Source organism: Sander lucioperca, chromosome 8, assembly GCF_008315115.2.
Source record: "Sander lucioperca isolate FBNREF2018 chromosome 8, SLUC_FBN_1.2, whole genome shotgun sequence".
Lineage (NCBI taxonomy): Eukaryota > Metazoa > Chordata > Actinopteri > Perciformes > Percidae > Sander > Sander lucioperca.
This window is the reverse complement of record NC_050180.1, coordinates 18,455,804-18,467,974: the sequence shown is the minus strand read 5'-3', so window position 1 is coordinate 18,467,974 and position 12,171 is coordinate 18,455,804. Positions and strand designations below refer to the sequence as shown.

At 41.7% G+C, this 12,171-nt stretch overlaps 1 protein-coding gene across 1 annotated transcript; it reads left to right on the top strand.

Moving 5' to 3' along the window:
• Window positions 1-1,784: 1,784 nt before the first annotated feature.
• Window positions 1,785-11,711, top strand: sik1 (salt-inducible kinase 1). The gene is given in 15 exon segments (XM_031295082.2): window positions 1,785-2,070; window positions 2,572-2,772; window positions 2,888-3,004; window positions 6,119-6,182; window positions 6,302-6,463; window positions 6,619-6,743; window positions 6,840-6,963; window positions 7,073-7,293; window positions 7,541-7,690; window positions 7,792-7,902; window positions 8,047-8,272; window positions 8,366-8,614; window positions 8,746-8,935; window positions 9,071-9,430; window positions 9,432-11,711. Coding segments are annotated over 14 exon segments (2,397 nt in total). The 5' UTR covers window positions 1,785-2,070; window positions 2,572-2,622; the 3' UTR covers window positions 9,580-11,711.
• Window positions 11,712-12,171: the final 460 nt, after the last annotated feature.

The window sequence follows — 12,171 nt, the reverse complement described above, 5'->3', positions numbered from 1 at the left end:
AGGGTATGATCTATCTCTCTACTGAGGTTGATATTTGCACATACTTATATTCAATGCACGCTGTGAAATGACATCTTTGTGTAACTTTGTCACTGGATATCCTGTATATTGCTTACTGTACTAATTAGGGGCAGCCTGCTTTGCTCTTTCACATATCAGTTTCAATTCATAAATCTTGGATTTTAGCTGGATCCCCCCCCAACCCACAGCAGAAACACAGGCCCATTTAACCCATTTAACCATTTTAACCTGAACTTCAACACCCATGGACATCACCTGTGTTCTTTGATGTAGGCTACTAATGACATGGACTGTCTTTCTCTTTATCCTGATTGGCAAGAAAATCCCTAAAAAGCTTATTAAGCTGCTGCTCAGTCTGGGAGAAGAAACACACAGCACCCTTGCCATTACAGAAAATCAGCAGCATGGAGCCACTGGATGCATGAATAACAAGGACAGGTGTTTAGATATCTGACTGTGTATTTTGATGGTTTGCGTACAATTTAGATGCAGATCCTGGTTATTGTAGTCAGTTTATTGAAAGAGAAAGTCACCTAATCTCTTGCACCCAAACTCTGCACTGCATCCTTAACTGTGAATTCATAAAATATAGCAAATATGCACTTATAGGTTGGAATACAGTAATGTGAGGATTTAAATAGATGTTGTGTGTGTGCGCACGTTGTCTGTTTCGAAACTGTCTCCTTCTTTCTCAGGAAAGGAGGTTCTTATTAAACTCTTTTCCTCATTCTTTGGTAACACACACCCCTCCCTTTTTGTCTGCCTGTCTTTTGTCTGTTCTGTTCTGCCTCAAAACTCTCCCTCTGTGTGTTTAGGTGTTGCCTCCCTCTTTTCGTTCCCACCTGCTTTGTGCAGAGTGAGTAGAGATTTTCTTGCACTTTCCGTTTTTAAATTAAATTAAATGAGCCAGGCAGTATACCAGCAAATGACCTTTCCACGTTTTAATAAAATAAATATTTTTACAACGTACAAGTAGTCTAGATAAAGTAGGCCTACAATTAAAGGCCAAATCCGTAATTTATTTGACTACATGAACTTGAGTTTCACTCGAATTTATCAGTTATTGTTTAAGTTGTAGATAGATAGATACTAAATAGTACATACAGAATAATGAAACTAAATCAAATTAAAACAGAATACAATAGCCTACAACTCAATGTACAATAAAATGGAATACAACAGATTAAATAAACCATATGACAAATAATACAAATATGTGGATGGATATATATATATAGGCCTATTTGAGTATATTTTAGCTTAGATTATTTTTCACATAGAATAGAATAAAATAAAAGAGAGCAAAATAGAATACACTAGAATAGGCCTACATACAGTAGAATGGAATACAACAGATTAAATAAAACATATGACAAATAATACAAACATGTGGATAAAATGTGGTTTACTCAATAGAAACCAGAAACAGCCTAACTGACGATCACCAGTTGCTTCCTGTTTCTGTTTCTGCTGGAGCCACGCGCGCAGTCGGGCTGTGGAAGAGCGAGGCAGCCCGCGAGCAACAGCCCGGCAGAGGGAAACATCACGTGGTGACACATCTCTACAACTGACGTCACCGTCCCCATCTCCAAGCAACCCCTCCATCAGCACTCACGTCACCGTGCGCCCGAGCCGCGCGGTTGCCCGGCAACCCGTGCCTTGCGCTCGGGCCCGGCCTTGCCTTGCACCCAGCTCGGAGCTCTGACGCGGGTGTGACGTTAATAAGGTGGGTATCAATTTGTTATGGTGGCGGAGGGAGGGAGGGAGGAGGAGAAGTAGGAGGAGGAGTTCCCCCCTGTGAGTGCCGAAGCCCTCTGCTCTGCATTCCGGCGGAGCGCACAGTCACAATTACACACACCGGCCGAGTCCCGGGCCGAAAGACTTGTTGTATAAACTCAAATTGAAGACGGGAAGAAAAGGTTGCTCCGTGCGTTTTCACTACAGTTTTTCCTCTCTATTGTTGTTTCTTCGCTCTGGTTGTGGGATGGTTTATGTTTCTTCTGAGAGCCTTCTGAACTGTGAGAAAGTGGTTTGTGTCTACTTATTAAGGTAAGACTCCGCTCTCCATTGGACTCACTTACCTCATACTTCCTTTTCTATACATTTTCATTGCTTCATCTATGCAATTTTCTTACACAAGCCAAAGCTACTTTCGTTTTTAGTCAAGCCGATTTCTCATCTCTTTTACTTTCTATTTAACAGTAAAAAATGTTTAACGTTTAAAGGATTAACATTAAGAAATATATACTCTATCAGTTGTTATGCCTTATTAGGAACTGGAATATTTGTACATTTAAAATAGTTTTCTTTTGACCATATGACATTTTGATAGCACCTCACACACTCCAGGCTAAGCTCATACTTTGTCCCTCTGAACTCCTGCGCCATAGATATAGGCCTATATGTAGATAAAGCCTCATATATAATGTACATACACTTATTTTAAGTTGATTAGGACAAAAACACCTGCCTAATGTAATGTAAAAATGTATATGTTAATATACAGTAAAATAAAAGCAATGAAATATACAGCTGTCTTTGTCTCTGCAGGTACTAGCCTTAAACTATTGCAACGCTGTATCTCCAGACTGTTAATGCACCATGGTGATCATGGCAGAGAACAGCTCTGTTCAGTCCAGCCCTGCCCAGGGAAGGCCTCTGCAGGTCGGCTTCTACGAGATCATCTGCACTCTGGGGAAGGGAAACTTTGCAGTGGTGAAACTGGCCAGACATAAAGTCACCAAAACACAGGTCAGCAGCTCTCCTCCAAATTGTGTGACTAAATTAGCAGATTTCTAAAGATACACGGACATAGACATCTTTTCAAATTTAAATTTCTTCAATTTGCATTTTCTTTGTTTTTCAGGTGGCTATTAAGATCATTGACAAGACCAGACTGAACCCCTCCAACCTGGAGAAGATTTACAGAGAGGTGCAGATTATGAAGCTGCTAAACCACCCTCATATCATCAAACTCTACCAGGTGTGTGTTATCTCTCCTCTCTCTGCAGTGTTGTTTCATGCATGTGTTTGTATGTGTGCAGAATGGTGTGTGTGGGCAGCAGAGGTGTGTTAATCAACCTGTCTTATATCCTCAACTGTGAAGCCTGGTTCTGTGACTGTCTGAATGCAAGCATGAATCTCGGAGTAAAATATGCAATGGTGTAGAAAGCTCTGCAAAATGGGGACACCTGTATTTCTCTCAGTAGCAACGTTGTTGAGCAGAGCATTGTGCCTCGCTACTGTTGATATGTGGATGCAGTGGTGCCATTATGTGTGGCAAAAATAAAGGGCATTTGTTATCTAAGTGGTTTGTACCAGCTTGTGGTGAGCTGCTGACTCTCAGAGCACATTCAATCATAAGTACCGCACAACAGCATTAGTGCAATCCCTTTTGACCTCCCCTTTGTTTCTGCATGTGTGTGTTAGATAGAGAGAGAGAGAGAGAGAGAGAGAGAGAGAGAGAGAGAGAGAGAGAGAATAAGAGAGAGAGACAGATAGATAGAGAGAGAGAGAGACAGAGAGAGAGAGAGAGAGGGAGAGAGAGAGAGAGAGAGAGAGAGAGAGAGAGAGAGAGAGAGAGAGAGAGTGAGAATAAGCATGGGTGCAGGTCAGTTGCTGGGAACAATGCAAGATGTTTTCCGTTAGTGTAGAAGTGATTGCAGAGATTTGTCAGAGAACAGTCAGGAGGTGCGTCCACAGGTCTGAATGTTAATACCAATTAACATTTCTTAATGCCAAGTGCTACAGTATGTGTCTGTACGTCATGTGAAGGCACTGCACAAAGCTGCTAATAGACTTAGTGAAAAGAATCTTCACAGCTGGCCTTGCGAGCGTTGTGGCACATGTCTGGCAAGAAACACGCACACCCACGCAAACAAACAAACACACATACTGTGAAATCATCTCTCAATCAAAATAAGAGAATGACATTTTCCTTGGAAACTTCAACAGTATTTCCCATGATGTAGAGCCGAAACATTTAGTCAATTAAATTATTATTACTATAGACAGTACAATTAATGAATCATTTAATTGCATCACATTTTTTCATGTGAAAACACCAAAGAAATTCCCTTCAGCTTCTCAGTTGTGAAAGTTTGCGTTTTTTCTTTGTCTTATGGGATAGTGAACTAAATATCATTGTCTATAGGACAGTAATTCAGACAAAACAAGTAATTTAAAGACATCACCCTGGGCTTAAGGTAATTATGATAGACACACATACATACACTTTTTTGACATTTTATAGACCAAATGATTAATTGACAAAGGAATGAATATATATGGATATTGATAATGCATATTACTGTTATTTCTAATGGGGGTTACAGCCTTGTTTGTACAAACAGCTGCAGGAATTTAGTGATAATAATAACAATAATGTTAAATAATAACAAATGTTTATCGCACTTAGTCAAATGTCAAACATGTGTGTTTAGGTAGAATTAGGTTCTTGCATTGTGATAGCTTTTGGTTTCATCTTGTTCAATTAGACATTAACTGTCTAACAATATAACGATAAAGATATATCGATAAAGAGAAATTGGATAAGATTGGTTTATTATCACCCAGCCCCTGATAAAGGTGCTATCACAGCTCAAAGCTCTAACATGGATGACCTCTGTCTGCATCCTGCATGTGATGCATCCTTTCTTCCTGTGCCCTTGGGTGGTCTGAGGTGATGCTAGTCAGGTGGTTGGTACATGGTGATGGTAGGAGGCAGTCTGAGACCTCTGGCCTAATAAATCAGCTGCTGCTTTCATTCTCTCACCGGTCTGATGAGAGTAAAATGTTATTTTTCTTCTCTAGTCAAGGATCATTGAAGCCTCTGCCTTTCTCTTAGGCTCAGCCTCTCTTTATTCTGTATCAATCACACATTCCTCTTATCCTCTTAAACCTCGCACTCACACCGGTGGGGCTGTCAGTACAAACTGTGCTGATCTCAAACACACATAAATGCATTTAAAATTTTAGTGGAGATCCCAAAGTTTCCAACGATATCAAATATATCAGGCTGAGTTATGAGAAATGTGTATAACATGCTGCACAATACATCTAGAATATGTCCATGTGATTGAGAGGTGCAGCCATAAAAACATGGAGTCTTGGATTTGAATATTTCACTCAGTGTAAATTTCATGCAGCTTCTACAACCTTAAAGCTACTTCATGGCAAATAAAATAGAAAATATGGATGTTAAGGGGTTAATCTTCCTTCTGGGTTGGTTTGAGGGTCCTTGTTGTGCCGTGCCTGTTCTTCAGAGCTGTGACGTCAACTGCACCTCAAGGTGACAGAGCCCCAGAGAGCTGCCCTATCTCACAGATAAAGACTACTCTCCGCTTGGAAGCGTCTGTGTATTGAATCATTCTTCTCATGGTTTTCTAAAGGGACTGGTGGCTGAAAAGATTTAAACTCCACCATTCAGTGGAATTTAGTGACATTTAATCAAAGTTGGCCAGCAGCATTTCTAAGACATGGCTTTGTCCTCTGAATAAAATTGCTTTGTTGTGCAACCTTTCTGCTAAACTGCCCCGACCCCGAGGGCTCTCCTGGGAAATGGAAGCTTTCTATGAGCTCCAGGAAAGGATTGGGAATGTGCGTCTTTCCGGCCTACATAGTGCAATGATTGCACATATGGTGTTTTTGATACACTAGATGAGACAGATGTGAACAGCCTGTGTGAATCTGTCTCTGTTTACTAGAAATAAAGAGATAGGGGGAGCTTGAAATTCAACACTAGTATCCGTTGCGAACTAGTGTCCGCCTCAGGGAGAACATTTCCAACCATTTGACAGTAGTTTGTCTATGTTTGAATTATATGAATTTCCCTTCTGGGTTTGTGGTATAAATGGGTTTTAAAACAGGATATAATTGCATCTGAGTTATGCTACATTTCATGAAAAGCCAGTGTGTTGGTGTTTTGAAGTAGATGGAGAAGAATCAGATAGGGATTTTTGTGGTTAGAAAATGTCTCAAGCCAAGAGATGCCTGGAGCGGGCTGAACTGAAACGACTTGGAATGGGTTTTCTGTTCTTCGTCATTATCAGCTGCCAATGACCCATTTGGTTTGTTTTTCTTCTTCTTTTTCTCTTAGGTCATGGAAACCAAAGACATGCTGTACATTGTGACAGAGTATGCAAAGAACGGAGAAATGTTTGGTGAGTTGAGCTTTACAGTGTTTTACTTTTAAAAAGGAGGCTAAATCTGTTGATCATGATACATCACAACATTTCTGTCTCCAATATGGTCTGAACTAAAATATCCACTCTCCCCCCAGACCATCTGACCTCAAATGGCCGTATGAGTGAAGATGAGGCACGAAAGAAGTTTTGGCAGATTCTTACAGCCGTGGACTACTGCCACCGACACCACATCGTTCACCGTGACCTAAAAACCGAGAATCTGTTGCTGGATGCCAATATGAACATCAAACTGGCTGGTAGGTCTGCCATATACTGTTTACTGATACCATGGCAATGAAAGGCAACACATCTGCCTTCCAGCGCCCTGAGCTCCTCATGCTGGAATGTAGAGAAAACAAACAAGTTTGAATAACAAAATGTATCTCTTCCTTCCTCTTCCTGTGTCTTACAGACTTTGGATTTGGAAACTTTTACAATGCAGGGGAGCCTCTGTCTACATGGTGTGGCAGCCCGCCTTATGCTGCCCCGGAAGTGTTTGAAGGGAAAGAGTATGAAGGGCCTCAGCTGGACATCTGGGTGAGCTAATAGAAGGGAAATATAGACCGAATTATTCAATCAAGCATTTGTTTTCTTCTTATGCTAATATTCTCCTTTTTGCTATTTTATTCACAGAGCCTTGGTGTGGTGCTTTATGTTCTTGTCTGCGGCTCTCTCCCATTTGATGGACCCAGCCTTCCTACACTCAGACAGAGAGTCACAGAGGGAAGATTCAGAATCCCTTTCTTTATGTCTCAAGGTATAATTGGCAAAACAATCATAAAAATGACTAATGGCTAATTACCAATTCTGTCCAAATCCAAAATGCTCAGAATCCAAGACTCATTCCTCGTTTTTGTCCTCTCTAGACTGTGAAAACCTGATCCGTAAGATGCTGGTGGTGGACCCAGCCAGGAGGATCAACATGGCCCAGATCAAGCAGCATCGCTGGATGCTGGCAGACCCAACAGCTGCCCACCAGACCCTTAGCCATTCCCTGACAGAGTACAACTCCAACCTGGGGGACTACAGCGAACCAGTGCTGGGCATCATGAACACACTGGGAATCGACCGCCAGAAGACTATCGAGGTGACTGAACACAAAACAGTTTTGGTTTGGTGTTTAATGACTTTGTGAACAGTTTCATAAGACGTATGTCCCAATTCTCGCTCCAAAGAGATTGTACTTAACAGGGGCAGCAAGACCGAAAACATAGTTATGCCTGGCTTTCATTCAAAGAAGATAGAGGGAAAGAGCTAAAGGAAGCTGTAAGGAGAGGAAGAGATGGTAAACAAAGCGGCAACACCACTAATCTACCATCTGTCCTTTTCCTCAGTCTCTGCAGAGTAGCAGCTACAATCACTTCTCTGCTATCTACTACCTGCTGCTGGAGAGAGTGAGAGAGCATCGCACCCAGCAGCTGAGCCGCCAGTGTGGGACCTGGAGTCAAAGACCCAGAAGCATCTCCGACTCCACCGGCCCAGAGGTGAGCACTCCAGCTGGATGTGTTGAGCTTAAAGTTGTAGCTAGTCCTGATTTGTTATGCTTGAAGTCTAAAATGCTATTTGCTTTCTGTTTTGCTTCTAGGTGATCATGGAATCCACCAACAGTTTTAGAACTACAGCTTTTTCAATGCCAGCCAAAAGCACTCCTCCAGTGTACCCAGAGATGGAGTATGACCAAGGTGGACTATTCCAGGTAAATGATTACACAACTTGACAGCATTCAGCAGCTCAGAGGTTAAGATACTTCACCCTCCACCCTTGTCTATTGATAGACCAAAGGCAACTCTGCATCTCTACAATTAATCAGTGGCTAACAGTCCAACACTTTCTGTTTTAGCGTGTTGTGTTTCCAGTGGAAGCCAGCCTTAACAGACTTCTCTGGAACCGCTCCATTTCACCCACCAGCCTGCTGGAGACAAGCATCAGCGAAGAGGTACGACCCAGAGACCTGGAGGTAGAGGAGGCAACACAAACTCTCGGGCCTCTGTTCACTCACACCACCACGTCCCGCAGACACACTCTGGCTGAGGTGTCGGCCCGTTTCCACCAGTGCAACCCTCCATGTTAGTATGTTATACAAGTGTACAACAATAGGATAAGTCAATCCACATATCACATATACAGAGTCTAATTTCTTACCTGTTTTGTTTCTGTAGGTATTGTGGTCAGTCCCTCAGATGGTGCCTCCTCTGACAGCTGTCTGAAGTCCTCATCCAGTCCAGCACCCACTCTGCAGGCTGCTATAGGTGAGATGTCAACACTTCTGGCCTCTGAAAGTGGAACTCTGCTGCCTGCTGGAGCTCCCCAAACCTTCTCCTCCCACCTCCTGCCCCAGGCTCAGGGCAGCCTACCTTCTGCTAGCTTCCAGGAGGGTCGCAGAGCCTCTGACACCTCCCTCACACAAGGTACAGGAGCACAATCATTCAAATGTCATTTATCCAGTCTTTTTTAAAGATTTATATCAGTTTTTTAAATTATGTGTCACATTAGCAGATCAAAGGAGTATTGTGTAACACTTTCCCATGACTTTCCACAGGCCTCAAAGCTTTCCGCCAGCAGCTGAGGAAAAACACACGGACTAAAGGGCTTCTGGGATTAAATAAGATCAAGGGTCTGACGAGGCAGGTTGTTGTTCCACCCTCTTGGAACCGCGGCAGCCGAGGGTCACTGGGTCCAGCTCTCTCTGAGCACCGCAGCATGCTGGAGGAGGTGCTGCACCAGCAAAGGTGAGACACATGAAAATGATTACACGAAGCACAATGTTGTCTTGATTTTGTCTGAGGGGGTGGCCCACGGTCTCATGCTGTACTTTGAAAACCCCTCATGTAAATAGAGAGTCTGATCTTCTGTCTGTTTTCCAGAATGCTACAGATCCAGCACCAACCCCAGCCTCAGGTCCAAGCCACTCAGACAGGACCTGCCCAGAATCCCCTGCTCTTTCTGGCCCAGCCGCAGTCACCCTCTCCTCCGCCTACTACAGTGTTTGCTTCTTCTTCCATGTTTGACACCCCTGCCCCCTCCACCCTGCCTCCTCAGCAAGCTTCAGTTGGTCTACAGCACAGCCCCTGGAGACAAACTATCGAGACTTCCTCCTCTGACTGTTCCTCATCCTGCAACTCTTCTTCTCTGTCCCCTGTGGCCTCCGCTGCTTACCTTCTCGAGGCTCGTCTGCACATTAGCCCACAAACCCACCCTCACCCCTACATCGGCTTCCAACAGCAGCCCCAGTTTGCGAAATAAAGGCACCCTACCCATCATATCCCAACCAGCGGTGTGGAGCATGGGCTTGGCCTTCAGCACAGACCCTGACATGCAGGATTTGGGTCTGGCTGCACAGCAGCAGCTCAGTAGCTGTGTGATGGTAAAGTAAAACATCAGCTATCGAGACAAGCGATTGTTCTCTTTGTGTTGGAAAAAAATCTTCACTTGATTTTGAGCTGAGAAGAAAAGAGAGCAGAAGTGAGGAGAAAGAACAAAAAACAAATGCAAGTGACAAATGTACACTTTATGTATTTAACAACATGGGGTACACATGTGAGAATGTGTCTATACATGTGTATACTTGTGATATCATATAAGCTAAAGACTAAGCAATAACCAAACTCTGGACAAGGCGATAAACTCGTATTGGACAGCCAGAGAAGCAATAATAGACTGAAAGACTTTCATTCAGCTCCCTGATGGACTCACTTTCAATGAAATGAGAGCTGACGCTAGCCGATACCATTATGTCTCAAATGTTTTAATGGTGTCGAAATGATCTAATACAGGAAGGCTCCCTCTTCCTCATTCTTTTTTTAAAAACGTTTTGTGTCATTTCCTGTTCTCAATGTTTTTCACTTGACTGGACAGAAGACCAAATTTCTTTCTTTTTTTCATTTTTCCCACTTTGTTTGCCTTTCTGAAGAGACATCTCTCTGTAGCAGTGCAATGAACATGCAGTATAGTGCCCTAAGCTTCACTGAAGGAGTTGATTTGTATTGAAACTGTGATTATTATTGTTTTGTTTGGCAAGATTATTATAGCTACGCAAATGCTGCTTTTACCTCGAGGTGCAAAAAAGACTGCTACATCCCCATCAGCCAAAACTGAAGGAAGGTGGTGTCTCGCTGATTGAGTAAAGCACAAAAGGTACATCGGTCAGCTTGGTAGCACCTTGCATATGTGGATACATCGATCCATATTCCCTTTGTTTTATAAGCACCTTCTTGTAGATGCTTTTACTACCTCCACAGGAACACACATTTGGAAACCTCTAAAAAATAAGGATGTGGCTCTATTTAGGATGGTCAAACTGTACATTTGCCTGAGGTTTTTGTGTTATTACCTTTAATTTGTCTGTTTGCTGTGCTAGCTGACTAGAACAGGTACTAATTATGTAACATAACCTGATACTGTAGACGAAAAGAGGAAAGACTCAAGGCATTTCAAAGTGCTGTACCTTCACACAGTATGCTTGTAGTTCTTTAACTGAACGGAAGAATTTGGGTTTACCAAAGAGCGAATAGCACAAGAGATGGGTGATCTATCACAGATACACTACTGACTTTTCACTTTGAATGCTGTCTCAAAATGTAGCATGGTGGTTAGTAGGAATATTTCACATGATCTCCTTAGCTTTTTGCTGTGAGAAAACTCCGGCTGTCACCAAATCCTGATGCTACACGTGTTGTTAATATCTCTAGCTTTTACTGTCAGGACCATGGTGGTATTCATTTTTGTACTTTTCTAGAAAAGAAAAAGAAAAGAAAAAAATCAGAACCTAGCAATACCATGTTGTGCTGGAAGTTAATCTTTCTTCAGTTGTCCATAAGTGGCAAATAAGTAGAACTGATCTGCAACAAGCTGATTTATTTGTGCTGTGAAGTTCAGATGATGTATTCGAAATCTGCAAGAGATGTGTAATGTAAGCTTAGTTAGTCCTCTCATATCTGTGAAACAACTTGTAGAAGAGCAGTGTTTTTCCAAACCCAGTTGTGCGTTGGAAACATGTAGTGTTGATATTTCTATTACTGTAAGCAATTTGTGGTTGATTGCACTTAATACCAACACTTGTGCCTTTGAACAAACCCCCGATCAGTATGCTGACCATCTCTGGTCGCTATAACGAAGAAAGAAATATGGCTGGCTCCGTTACTGGTCCTTTTAATATCTTCTCTGACATCTCTCTCTCTCTCTTCTGAATCTGGACTTTGAACTCGCTGTGTCAGCAGACAAAGAATTGCACTTTATTCAGATTTTTCTTTGTTTCTCATGATGAAAAAACGTCACAAAACGATTGAAACACTAAGACTCGATGCAAATCTATAGGATTACCCATTTTTTATAAACTTTGTAAGAATAAGAAGTATTTCAATTTCATTTTCTTTTTCTGTGTGTGTGTGTGCATGTGCGTGTGTGTGTCATGGGAGGAAGTAAAAGAGAAGGAGAGACAATGTTAGTTCATGAAAGAAAAAGGTTTATTTATGTGGCTATTTATTGAAATAAAATTCACTGCCTAAACTGTCTGTTGTTTAAAAATTTTTTAATCATAAGTTGGATATATTTATAACTCTTTTAGAACTTATATATATTTATATATGTGTTTAGAGTTTAAATCTTTGAATTTATATCCTCCACATAGTATATATTCTGATTATTATTTGTCTTATTGTAATTATTATGTTTTATTACACTCTCAGCTAGCCTTAAGCAAATCTGCATTTCACTGCACGTACTCAATGAGCATCAAACCTTTGAATCTTTGAATCAGATGATCCATCTAAAAAATGTGAGTTCAGTCTTCAGTACATCTATAACAGTGATGCTGTATCTAAAATAATAACCTGTCAATATTACTGGTAATCATTAGTAACAATGACTACTAGTAATAAGTTTGGTGCAAACAGACTGGGTGCAACACACACTTTGTTATGTATTCCAAAATGTTGTTTTATTTCTAATATAATCATTTGATAGCAGC